This window comes from Coenobita brevimanus, chromosome 40 (genome assembly GCF_032717465.1).
Source record: "Coenobita brevimanus isolate Jiangsu-jjx chromosome 40, ASM3271746v2, whole genome shotgun sequence".
NCBI lineage: Eukaryota > Metazoa > Arthropoda > Malacostraca > Decapoda > Coenobitidae > Coenobita > Coenobita brevimanus.
The window spans coordinates 56,430,232-56,444,289 of NC_136993.1; the positions used below are offsets into that span (position 1 = coordinate 56,430,232).

General features: G+C 41.0%; 1 protein-coding gene across 1 annotated transcript in view; it reads right to left on the minus strand.

Moving 5' to 3' along the window:
• The window catches only part of LOC145397125 (glutamate receptor ionotropic, delta-1-like), a 65,370-nt gene that overhangs the window by 37,662 nt on the left and 13,650 nt on the right, over positions 1-14,058 (minus strand). Inside the window, exons 4-6 of the mRNA XM_080270324.1 lie at positions 5,979-6,166; positions 2,985-3,110; positions 2,468-2,633 (exon numbers count right to left, since the gene is read on the minus strand). Coding sequence (XP_080126450.1) covers positions 2,468-2,633; positions 2,985-3,110; positions 5,979-6,166 — 480 coding nt within the window. The remainder of the gene's footprint in view (positions 1-2,467; positions 2,634-2,984; positions 3,111-5,978; positions 6,167-14,058) is intronic.

A 14,058-nucleotide genomic window follows, 5' to 3' on the forward strand; every position in this document is an offset into this window, starting at 1 on the left:
CACGGGGTTATTCGGGCTCCGACAGACTCTCAAAAAATATTTGCCAAAAATCAGTTATTAGTCCAAGAATAGTAAAATTATATACGCTTATGGCACATACCTTCAGCTTTCTCCTGGAATGTTTGTTGAGCCGTCGTCAGTTACCGTAGGACTTGTGGAGACCTCTGAAGTTGGGTAACGAAGTCTCCACTTTACACTTCCCGACAACCCGTAATATGATTACCACAGCCAGATATTAACACTATAAACACTACTCTATGATTTTCAAGTAGTTTGGGATCCATACTCCAAAAAAAAACCCACTGTGAAAGCAATCAAAATTATGAGCGCGTCTGACCACCGCACTTGCGCTAGTTTGCTCTTGGTACTCTGTCATTTATTATTCATAAAACTTCTCACACTTTATATTTCTATTACTATATAACACTTATATATATCTACAGTCTTTATCCATAAGTTTCCTTCAGTAGTATTAGTTCATTGTCACTGTAGGGATTCAATTTCTTTCAGTAAAATACGTAGCATTCACTTTCTCGTCCTGTATACTGGCATTGAGAGTGAATGTCACTTTCATCTTCACTCTCATAACTCATAGTATTCAGACATGCTATAGTGAAACTTTCACTTTCATTACTCCTAGGGTATATACTCGTATTCTTATAATACTACTCATTTACATTTCTATTTACGTTCTCTATTTTATTTACGTTATTTACATTTCTATTTTATTTACACTGTGTTATGCACTGTCACTTAAAGTAACTTATAAAACTATTTTCCATTGTTCACGTATATTTACATTCATTACTTTCACTTGCTGTTTACACATTATTTACACATTATTTACAATTCCACTTGCACTGTTTTACTCAATAGAAAGATCATAGTCACTCTTTTATCAATTGTCAGCCCTTTACCTCTTTCCACACGAGGTTTAGTAGGGGGTAAAGGTCACAGGGCCCTTTGCATGGGGGTGAAAAAAGGCCCTGAAGTCAGCAAGAGGATGAGCCGTACCTCCTCTTCGGAAGATGAGAGAGAACTGATAAAGGAGGGCCGGCCTGGGTTGAGGCCTACTTAGGGGGTTATTCAGTACTACCAACGTAGCTCTTGAAACAGCTATGTATTTCACTGAAATGATTGGCAGGAAATCTAGACAATACATTATAAATTAGGTAGTTCCAGGTGAATGTAAATATCACTTAGGCTTCTCCCTTCCCTCCTTATATGTATATTTATTACGAAAATAGATCATATGGCATATTTCAAGGGGAAAAATACAGCGAAAATTAGCGAACGAGTGCACGTGAGGTGTTGTCAGGTGATAATTAGCCAATTCCAGGTGTATGGCACTCTCACTTACCTTATTTCTTTCTTGTATATATTATTTGGTATAAGAATAGGGCATAGGGCTTATTTCAATGGATGAAATCAGTGAAAAATTCCAGGGAAGATTTACTTAGCGTAGCACGGCCGAGCAGGCGAGAGGGTAGTGTAATGGAGGGGGGGTAGGGAGGGGAGTCAAGAACGGGGAGAAATGGCTAAATTGTCAACAATGGATGGGAGTACAGATGAGATTAGGAGTGCTGACTAGTGTTGGACATTGGCAGTACTGATAGATGATACAAGCCCCCACTTGGAAGCCCGGGTGAATTCAAAATAACACAGAATCACAAAAGCGACGCCCCGCGGTATGATCCCTTGCTCCCAAGCATCACGAAAGTGACGCCCTGTGGTTAAGGGGTTAAACATGCGTCATAGTGTCACTGTGCGTTCGCTGACAAGTTCACCACTTCTCACACAGCCCACTACATCTATCAGTGAGTCCAAGTGTCTTGTACAGCGCAGATCTGATTGTGACTCGCTTTAGAGAGAACTATTTCTTTATCATCATGTATTCTTTCTTCACTCTATTGAAAGAGCTTGATGTTCTGTTCAAGCATCGGATACAAAGAAATGTAAATGGCAGGTGCTAGGATAATGATCTAACTGCAAGACTTGATCTAAGGTTCAGCAAATTTCTCCTGTCAATAGGACAGCCAAAGCATTCGCCCAGGAATGCGTATCGCCCACCATCACCAAAAAACTAGATCAGTAATCCTCTGGCAACTGGAGAAATATCAATGCAGCTCTAACCAATATAATAATCCATTCAAGCCACATATCCTGGGATACTGCCCTCAGAGTATAGATACTACAGTATTTGCCTACTTGGTTTTAAGATATTTTGGTAATACACAGACACCTCACACACACAAATACAGGCGATTTCATTATCGCTTGACTAGGCGGGATTTAAAAAGGGGACTTTTTAATTAGTACAGAGCCATGAGTTAGCACTAAAGAAACGAAAATATATGTTTTAGTTCTTTCGCAGTCGAAGCAGAGTAGTTTACACAACTAGCTATTGTGGTGTATATTAAGCAAATGGCCTAAGTACCATTGTGATGTAAACATGCAAAAGGCTTACGTAACATTAAGCTTCTTGCTGATGACTGACAGTAGCCGCTTATCAACAGAGTCCTTTGGGGTGATTGTGCTGCCTGGCCGGTCATAATGCTTAGTGTAGTCCATATAGGGAAAGAAAGGTACTGACACAACGTTCATTCTTCGTCCCTGCAGGTTCCTCGCTAGACCTATAGACAATGGCATTTTAGTTTACTGAGGAATGCACACCTACAGTTATGAAGCTTAGATTACATAGGCCTAGGTTATGAAGGAATGAATGGTCCCTTCACTGAGTGGACTGTGGGAGAGAACACAGCATATGGCTAGTTCTCAGCTTCGTTTCCTTAACACTGTCACACCCACCCAGCCACCCATCCAAACACTACACGTGCGTGCAAAGCATTAAAGAACAACTCTAAGATATTAACCTATGTTCAATGTGCTCTAATATATAAAGTTACTGATAAGTCTCCACAAATATATATTAAATTTTCAAGTTCTATTAAGTTGTTTCTCAACTTCCTCCTCTCAATACTGACCATGAATGAGACGGCGAGAGAGCAGGAGGATGTCGAGTCTTTCCCTGCGGACAAACTGAACTGTCGCATCCCCTGTGTTGCAATAGAGACACCGTCGGTATACCTTCACTCGTTCACTAACCTCCTCTGTTAATGGGATACTTTAATTAGACCACTATAATACTGTAACAAATCTACCATTCCTCGTTCACTAACCTCCTCTATGGGTAATGTTTGTCTTACCTTTGAATAATTTGTACCACATCTACCTTCATGTGTTCATCAACCTCTTCTATTATTGGTCCGTATTTCCCAACATTTTAGAAGACATTAAGTAACCTTAGCATTGGTTACTTTGAAACTTATACGATCTCGCACACATGCTTGAGTTTCGATTGTCAGCATTGATTTTTAGATGGTTAGCCTTACTGATTCTGATTAACCTAACTATTTCTCAATTTAATCCTTATGCCCTCCTCATACAGATCATCTCCTTGCTGTATTCTCGTTGACTTAGAACATGTCATATATCGTAACCACTAATTCATTTCCTTATTACACCTCAGTATGTATGTTTGTCGTTGGAACAAATTACAACGCCGCTAGAAAAATATATATTAATGGCATTCAAAAATACGAAGCATGGGCGTAATATGCAACAGAAATCCACGCAAAAACAAGAAGTAATGCGAAGGCACAGCAAACCCGTCCCCGGTAGTCATTTTAGTACTGACGTATAAGCAAAACACAATATCTAGTCAAGGATGTCACATATCAAATTTGGAGTAAATCGGGTGAAAATTGACTATTTTATGTCCATTTGAAATTCTAGGCCAGAGTCACCTGACACCGACCCCTCCCCCCCTACCGCTGACTGTGAGTGACTCACCCAATTTAATGAGGTATGTTATACGATGCAGAATTGAAAGATGCACCTTTGGTTTTGGTTTTATATCGATATGACGAAATTGAAAGAAGTTATGTCGAAAAACGATTTTTACGCGTCCCTCCCCTTTTTCTTTTTTTTTTTTTTTTTTTTTTTTTTTACATTTTTGGGGCCTACAGCCTAGGCGATCAGAACGTCGTACACCTTCATCCCTGCAATTTTAGTCAAAATCGCACCAGTAGTTTTTGCGTAATGCTGTTAACAGACAGACCGACAAACAAACTGACAATCTGAGTGAAAATAATACCCTCACCCCGAGCCCCTCCGAGGCGGGGACGAGTAAAAAAGTGATAAATAGATTCGCAAGCCACTGAAAGCAATGCTCAATAATAAAGAAATATATATATATATATATATATATATATATATATATATATATATATATATATTCCAAGCACTACGGACTACAGCATCCAATGTACCGTGTGAAATCAGCGGGTTCAAGCTCCCGTGATTATCTATGTGGATCGGGTGTGCTTGGGTGCTTCGTCGCGTGTTTTATTTCCTGTTGTTCGTTTGTTTGCAAGCACCAGCTGCAACTACACTCCTCTTGCCTTCCCTTAGACGAAGATATTCCATCCAGTGTGAAGCGTTCCAGTTGCTCCTGTGGCCAATATTCTATCATCGGATTTTCTCTGATTATATGTTACAACAAAAGAGCGCCTAATCTCGATGCCCATGGAAAATTTGGTTCATCTTTTTATGCACTGGCCACAGTCCACATCAGATTCACAGGCTAGACCGAGCTGCTTACCCTTAGGGAGAGTTATAGCCAGAATTTACTCTTAATCATGCTTGCAAATTACAAATTGGAGTGGAGTGTTGGTATCAAAGGTGATGCATATTTAAATGGAAGTAATGTTTTGGCTCTTGTTGTGTCGAGAGTCGATATCATCTATAGAACTAACATAGGGAAAAATTGTTTAAGAATATACTGTACTATCAAGATCACTAATTTCTTTACCCGTCTAGCTGGATGGAAGTCGAAGTCAGGGCTGAAATAGAACGGGGAGTGAGTATACTGTTAGTCTAGCAGTCTCATGTGATTCATGACCTGCTTCATAACTGCATTCATGTGTTTCATCCGTGAGAATGAGTTGTGGTACAGGAGAGTGAGTCTCTCGTAATGAAATGTCCTGTGTCCGGTTGCCTGGCAATATCTCCTAGCTTAGCTTCAACCCACCTCGAGTCAGGATTAATGATCGTGACAGTACTACCAGCAGCCACTGTAAATGCAGAAACAAATGATGGGCAATAAAATAAAATTGTACAGTATACTTTTATCAGGAAATTGATATTTAAAGCAAAGCTATTTCAGGCAGTGAGGCTGCTCTTGGAAGTCACACCTAGCGGTACATGGTTTTGTCATCCATTTGGAGCTGACCCAGTTTGTATTATTTTTCCCCTTCTAATGCAAGACCATTTTCTGGCGGGGGGGGGGGTTATATACTTTAAAAGAAAATGATGGAAAGAACATCTGAAATTTACACTTCAAGATTTCTCCCCAAATATGAATAAAATCATCCTGTAGTAAAAAGAAAATATTGAAAAGAACATAGTATGGAAGAGCAAAAGAAGAAAACTTTACCTGTTATTCCACTGTGCAGTACGTGTAAAGGTAATAGTCATCATCATCCTTAACCCCTTTCCCAGCAATACATTGTATGGGAGGGGTTGAGAAACTGGTACAAGATAAAAAGAGTGAGAGGAAAATGATCAACGAATCCTCATTACAAATGACCATTACAGATAGTAACTGAAAAAGTTCATACATCTGATATTTTTGGTTTCACCTCATAAGCCAAAGAATTTACAAAAAAAGTTCAGTTCATGACCCTTTCGGAATATTCCATCTACTACACGGTGAAAAAGAGGTGCAGTCTTCTGAATTATACCTCTGCACATAAATTATTCATAAGTCCACCATCCACTTCTGTCTTTCGTCATATCTTTCTTTCTCAGCTTCATAATCCATTAACATTTGTTCATCTGCATTATCATTCCCTCTCTAGGCCTTGGTAATACATAATTGATTTTGATGTGATCTAAAATTACAGTCCACTCCCAACCTTTGAGGACGCTATGATGAAGATAATGGATAGATTCCGAGGACTGCTTGGTAATGATGGCCAGGTAAACAGCACTGGCCACGTTACGAAGGCTGGGGTGGAGCAGGACGGACTCCACCTCGTCCCTGCCACCCAAGACCACCAACCGCACTTCAGACAACTGCCACATTCCTGCCTCGTCTAGTTGTCTGAAAAGGAGAAACTTAGCGTTTATGATGTAATACTTACCAGTTATATCTACTTCTGAAGAAAAGACAGAACATAAGAGAGTAAAGCTGGAGTCGGTCAGTTTGTGTATGCTAATGAATTCCTATCAGAGTGCGTGACTTCTTTATGAGAAGGAATAAGAACGTCAGTGAAGAAGCCTGTATCCCCGCCTAGTAAGCTCCCATACGAAATGTATGAGAAGAGAATGAGAAGGATTAATATGCAAGATAGAAACGCGACATGGAAGTTTACAGAAAAGGACGAAATAAAATCATACAGTGCTATAGTGGAATTTGGGACAATAATAATTGTACTATTTTCCTTTGCTGGTGATTTGGTGACTGGTACGAGTTATGTATATACCCATTTCTTACCAGTCTTATTTCTGTCTAGTCTATCTTGAGCCTTTTGGTATAAGTAACTACGGTACATTACCAGATATTTTATTCCTCTCATCCATTATTCTCTGCACAAGCCTATTTATTCCTGTCACGTTCCTACATTTTTTTTAATTTGAAATAATTAATTGGAGTTGTGACCTATCTTCTAAAAACCCTACCAAGATCTCGTCTGTAATTCTCCCATGCAATTCAAGCGCTTGAATTAGGTCATCTCTTACTCAAAGGCTTTTGTATGCGGGCAGATTCAATATTTTCAGTGTAATATATTGTGTATACATACGCAACGACTTATCTTGCTCTCGTGTTCCTGAACTTGATTCTTCTGAATTCTCCACACTCTGGCTTCGGCTTTCCTGTCATTCTCTGACTAAATATATCTGTGCTGTTTACTTATCCCCCAATTCTACTGACTATCAAAAATTCTTCGACTATCTTACTTCTACGATGGAAAACATTCTGTCCATTTCTCCTTTCTCTGAAATCTCCATTCTTGGAGATTTCAATGTTCACCACCACCTTTGGCTCTCCTCTCCTTTCACGGATCCACCTGGTGAACAAGCCTACATCTTTTCTATCCTTAATGACCTAGAGCAGCTTGTACAGCACCCTACCCGTATCCCTGACCGCCTTGGCGAGAGCTCCAACATACTTGACCTCTTCCTCACAACTAATCCTTCTGCTTACTCTGTTAATCTTTTCTCTCCGTTGGGCTCCTCCGATCACAACCTTATTACCTTAACCTGTCCTATCACTCCGGTACGGCCTGTGGACCCTCCTGGGAAACGTCGTCTGTGGCATTTTGGAGCCGCGAACTGAGAGGCCCTCAGGCAGTACTTCTTTGATTTTCCCTGGAATGATTATTGCTTCCATGGCCGGGAGCCATCTGAGTGTGCCTCGCGCATTACGGAGGTTATTCTCTCGGGCATGGAAGCATACATTCCTTTCTCATATCCTTTGACTAACGCAAGAAAGTCTTGGTTTAATCACGCTTGTTCTAATGCTGTCCGCAACAAGGAGAGGGCCTACAAAAGGTACCGGAGCCAACCCACCCCTGAATCACATCATCTTTACGTTTCTGCCCGGAATCGTGCTAAGTCTGTTCTTCGCTCAACTAAAAATATTTTCATCCATACTAAATGCTCTCAACTCTCCAACTCGAATTCTTCCCGCTCCTTCTGGCACCTTGCCAAAAATCTTTCTAACAACTTTACCTCATCATCCTTCCCTCCTCTTTTCTACTCTGATGGTTCTGTAGCTATTTCTTCTACTGATAAAGCAGATCTCTTCGCACAGACTTTCTCCTCCAATTCCACCTTAGACGATTCCGGTGCTGTTCCTCCATCACTTCTCCCCTCTGACTTCCTCATGGCTGACATTAAAATTTCTTCAGTTGATGTATTTTCTGCCATCACTGGCCTCAGTACTAACAAGGCATATGGGCCTGATGGGGTCCCTCCTGTTGTTCTCAAGAACTGTGCTTCTGTGCTTACCCCCTGCCTAGGCAAACTCTTTCGCCTTTGTCTGTCAACTTGTACCTTTCCTTCTTGCTGGAAGTTTGCTCTCATTCAGCCAGTCCCAAAGAAGGTGACCACTCCCCAACCCTCCAACTATCGTCCAATTGCTTTAACGTCCTGTATTTTAAAAGTTTTCGAGTCAATTCTTAATAGAAAAATTTTAAGGCATCTTTCCTATCACAACCTTCTTTCCGATCGTCAGTATGGGTTCCGTCAGGGACGCTCCACTGGCGATCTTCTCACCTACCTTTCAGACTCCTGGTCATCCTCCTTTCGGGACTTTGGCGAAAGCTTTGCCATTGCACTTGACATCTCAAAGGCTTTCGATCGAGTCTGGCATAAATCTTTAATTTCCAAACTGCCCTCCTACGGTTTCTATCCTTCTATCTGTGCCTTCATCGCTAGCTTCCTTTCTGGTCGTTCTATAGCCGCTGTTGTAGACGGCCATCGTTCTTCTCCTAGATCTATCAACAGTGGTGTTCCTCAGGGCTCTGTCCTATCACCAACTCTCTTCCTTTTATTCATCAATGATCTTCTAAGCTGTACATCTAACCCTATCCACTCATACGCTGATGATTCCACCCTTCACCTTTCCATTCGGTTCCATAACGCCCATCTCAACAGTTACTTCAAGAAACAAGGGATGAGGCTATGGCACACCTAATGTCTGACTTGGCTCGTATCGCTGACTGGGGTAAAAATAATATGGTTGTCTTTAATGCATCTAAGACTCAGTTCTTACACCTATCAACCCGACAAAATCTTCCACAGGTATACCCATTAATGTTTAATAATATTCAGCTTAATCCTTCATCATCCTTGAACATGCTTGGGGTTTCATTTACTCAGGAGTTATCTTGGAAAGACCATATTATATCTCTTGTAAAATCTGCTTCCAAGAGATTGGGTGTGCTAAGCCGACTCCGCTCTTTCTTTACCCCTGCACAATTGTTGACTCTATACAGAGGTTTTATCCGCCCCTGTGTGGAGTACAACTCTCATGTGTGGGGAGGCTCCCCACATACAGCTCTTCTCAATAGGGTGGAGTCAAAGGCTTTTCGTCTCATTAACTCTCCTCCTCTTACTGACTCCCTTCAACCTCTGTCTCTTCGCCGCACTGTTGCATCTTTATCTCTTTTCTATCGCTACTTTAATGGTCACTGCTCCTCTGAACTGTCTGCTTGCATTCCTCCACCTCTACGACGGGCGCGTAGCACCCGTCTGGCAGCAAACTCTCATCCCTTTTCTGTCCAACTCTCTAATGCAAGAGTTAACCGTTACTCCCAGTCTTTCATTTATGCAACAGGTCAGCTCTGGAACTGTCTCCCTCTGTCTGTATTTCCTGCTGCCTATGATCTCCAGTCTTTCAAACGCAGTGTGTCCAGGCATCTCAAAATGATCGGATCTTGAATTTGGCTCTCTATTGTATTTTGTTTTTCTCTTGGAGGGAACTGTTGCTGCGGGCCATGGCCTTTGGTTCCTTCTTCCTCGCATAAAAAAAAAAAAAAGTTTAAGTTTCATAGCATATTCTTCATTCTTCTTTGAACATGAAGATTTACATTCATTCCATGGACACCAAAACTGCTTCACATAATCCATGCGAGACTTAATAAGGCAAAACACTGCCATAGCAATACTGTGGATGGCTTAATACGCGTCTAGTTATAATACCTGATCGTCCATTTGCTTTATTTCGCGCAAAAATACACTTTTGTAAGGGTTTAGTTATTTGATAACTCTGACTCGTAAATCCTTCTCACATTCAGATTTCTTAAAGTCTGTTCCATCTCGCATTCAAATTTATTAAAGTCTGTGTGTTTATATCCACTGCATGAGACAGATTTGACCAGGTTGTGATGTACATTTTTCAATATAATTTCTTTTGCCTATCATCTAATCATTTGCAACAGCCAGTCACAGACACTTGTTTACTAAATGATACGACCTATTTTTGGTATCTGACTTCTCTAATTCTACTCGTTATCCATATGTGGGATCAATACTTTACATTGTAATATGTACCTACAGCCAACCGCGCTGTACTCTACTGCTTTCTTCTCCTTTCGAAATCGTTCCTTTTTTACAGGATTATTCAGTACTCTGAGGCCTTTAGCAGTTACGCATACGTGAACCCAATATTCCAAATTAAGATGGGCGACTTTTCGGTGCAACTTAAACAGCAGGAAGGATGCATTCTCTCTAATAGTGTTTTCATCAAGTTAGTGTAGCGTGTTAGGATTATTCTGAAATCCTTTTCCTCTAATGTGACCACACAGCCCGTAGAAATTTCTGACTTAAATCAGGGGAGCTACAAATACGGCCAGCTATCGAGTACGGTACGTCATAATCGCTGGATCAGTGCAGCTAACCAATAAATTGATGTTCATTTAGCACCGTGCTGGTAAGAGAAAATGATTTACTTTCAACATAAGTGTGTTTACACTCGAACGTCCGGAAATTTTTCAAATTTAGTGCATGTTTGTTTGTAAGGATTTTCATTTCAATCCACTCAATAATAACTGATAAACTGATGTTATTCTGGGGCTTTAGAGTTCTGAATCAGTCTGTGTCTATCCCTTTTGCCAGGAATATCTATTTAGTAAAATCTTGCTGCTAATAATTATATTCAGTTAATGGAGGAATTCTTGCATTTAGATAATAATGGAGGCTGTCACTAATATCTTCATGAAATTGTATCATTAACCTTCCATTTTAGTAACACTAACACCAACCATGGGTGTCTCAAACCCGAAATTGAAAAAAAAAATGGCAAAAAATACTAAATACACAGCTTTAACAAAAAAATGTATATGAAGGAGTTAACTTTACGAAGAACTGAAAATCATATTACTTTAGTACGGAAAATTAGTACTAAGAATAATTATTAAAAGTAGGGAAATTTTGACATATTTCTTGAAAAAATCACTAACAAATATATTTCAGCAGATGTTTTAGGAAAACTTGCCACATCCCTTTAGATCCTTTGGGCCACATCTGAAGGGGTTGCTCTCTCTCTCTCTCTCTCTCTCTCTCTCTCTCTCTCTGTATATATATATATATATATATATATATATATATATATATATATATTTGGGTGAAAGCGAAATTTGAACGTGAGTTGTGGGTGTTTGTGAGTGCATATGGGCCAGGTAGTGAAAGGGATGAAGAAGAGAGGGAGTCTTTCTGGAATGATGTTGATGAGTGTCTGCAGAGTTTTGGAGCAAATGTGAATGTGGTAATGATGGGAGATCTGAATGCTAGAGTGGGAAATGTAGCAGTTGAAAGTGTAGTTGGTATGCATGGTGTGCCTGGAAGAAATGAAAATGGTGAACGAATCATAGGGATGTGTGCTGAGCGAGAGATGGTGATTGGAAATACACTGTTCGAGAAGAAAGATATTTATAAGTATACATGGATGAGACAGGAGGGTGGAATGGTTGTGGATAAAGCATTGATGGACTATGTGGTTGTGTCTAGGAATGTAATAGGAAGATTGTTGGATGTGAGAGTTCTGAGAGGGGAGGGTGGAGGTATGTCTGACCACTACTTGGTGGAGGGAAAGTTAAGAGTAGGTAAGAGATGGATGAGAGCTAGGAGGGTTAGGAGTGGCAGGGAGGTTTTGAAAGTGAGAGAGTTGGATAAAGAGAGAAAATTATAGAATATTAGGAGAAATTGAAAGATGAGTGGAACGCAGTGAAAGATCAGGAAAATGGCAGTGTGGAGGAAGAATGGCAGTTGTTTAAGAGTGCCGTGGTGGGGCATGCAGAAGAGGTGTGTGGTATGAGACGTGTGGGTGGTGGTGTAAGAATAGGAAGTGAATGGTGGTGTGAGGAAGTAAGTATGGCTGTGGCTGAGGAGAGACGTGCATATGAAGTGTGGCTGCAGAGGAAGGATGAGGTGTCATATGAGAGGTATAAGGAAAAGAGGAATAGGACAAGAAGGGCTGTGCGTGATGCTAAAGTGGCAACAGATGAAAGGTTTAGTAGGTGACTGACAGAGAATTTTCAACAGAATAAGAAAATGTTCTGGAAGAAGGTGAAAAAGGTGCGAATGGGAGTCTGGGAAGGAAGAGTGAGTAAAAGCAGAGGATGGAAGGATGTTAATTGAGATGGATGCAGTAAGGAAGAGATGGGCAGAGTATTTTGAAAGGTTGTTAAATGTAGAGGAGGAAAGGGTGGCTGAGACTGTGGTGGATGGAAGGGTGCAAGGCATAAATTGTTGGGAGAGTTTAATGATTCTTTGATCACGAAGGAGGAAGTGGAGAAGGCAATAAAGGAGATGAAAACAGGGAAAGCTGCAGGTATGGATGGGTGTGCTGTGGAATGCCTGAAGGGTGGTGAAGTGACTATTGTTGACTGGTTAGTAAGATCGTTGAATGTGTGTTTTGTGAAAGAAATGGTGCTAATTGACTGGGCAAGTGCTTGTGTGGTCCCGTTGTATAAAAGTAAGGGTGATAAGTATGAATGTACTAGCTTTAGGGGTATAAGTCTCTTGAGTGTTGTTGGTAAGATGTATGATAGAGTGTTAATTATGAGAGTTAGAGAGGGTACAGAGGGAGTGATTGGTGATGAGCAGTGTGGCTCTAGGAGAGGGAGGGGATGTGTGGATCAGGTGTTTGCTGTGGGACAAGTGTGTGAAAAGTATTTAGCGAAAGGCAAGGATGTGTTTTGGGCATTCATGGATTTAGAGAAAGCGTATGGTAGAACTGATAAGGAGGCTTTGTGGACTGTTTTAAGACTGTATGGACTTGATGGTAGGTTACTAAAAGGGGTGAAAATTTTTCATGTAAATAGTAGAGCGTGTGTAAGAGTGGGAAATGCTGTGAGTGATTGGTTTCCCATGAGAGTGGGGCTGCGACAGAGATGTGTGATGTCGCCTTGATTGTTTAATATTTATATGGATGGTGTTGTAAGGGAGATGAATGCAAGAGTTTTAGGTGGAGGTCTGTGTCTGGTGAATGTTGATAGTGGAGAGTGGAATCTGAAGCAGCTGCTGTTTGCAGATGATACTGCACTGGTGGCTGATTCAGCTTAGAGATTGAGACAGTTAGTATAGGAGTTTGGAATGGTGTGTGAAAGGAGGAAATTGAAAGTAAATGAGAATAAGGGTAAAGTGATGAAGTGTACGAGGTTGGTAGATGGTAGGGGGATGAATATAGTTTTGAATGGTGAGTTGCTTGAGGAGGTAGAGTGTTTTAAATATTTAGGGTCACATGTTGCTGTGGATGGAAGAATAGTTGCAGAAGTGAAGTTTAGAATGCATGAAGTAGGTAAGGTGCTGCGAGGAATGAAAAAAGTGTTTAGATGTCGTTCGCTTAGAATGGATGTAAAGAGAAGGCTGTATGAGGGTGCTGTGGGGCCAACTGCGTTATATGGGGCTGAAACATGGAATATGGGTGTAGCAGAGAGGAAAAGTTTGAATGTAATGGACATGAGGTGTCTGAGGAGTATGTGTGGAGTGACGCATATGGATCGAGTGCGAAATGATGAAGTGCAAAGGAGAACTGGAGTTGTTCGGGAGATGGCTGGTAGAGTTGAGCATAGGGTGTTGCGATGGTTTGGACATATGGAAAGAATGGATAATGAGCGATTGGTGATAAAAGATAACTAGATCTGATGTGAGAGGTGTAAGGCTAAGAGGGAGACCACGAATAGGATGGATGGACAGTGTGAAGAGACGTTGGATGCGAGAGGGATGTCTGTTGAGCAGGGAAGAGTGGCTGTGCATGACAGAAATTAATGGAGAGAAATTGTGAATGAATAAATGATGACGCAGCCCTGAGGGGATATTCTCCCGCACTTGGTCTGATCAGCTAGTCAGGTCAGGTGCGGGTAAGGGGATGGGTCTATTATGATGTGGCAGGGGTAAACCAGCTCTGCTGTCAGGCCCTGCTGCGGATGTCACTGATTGTACTGCGCAGTTGATCCTTGTATGGTGTGGTGTGGTGAGGATCTGTCC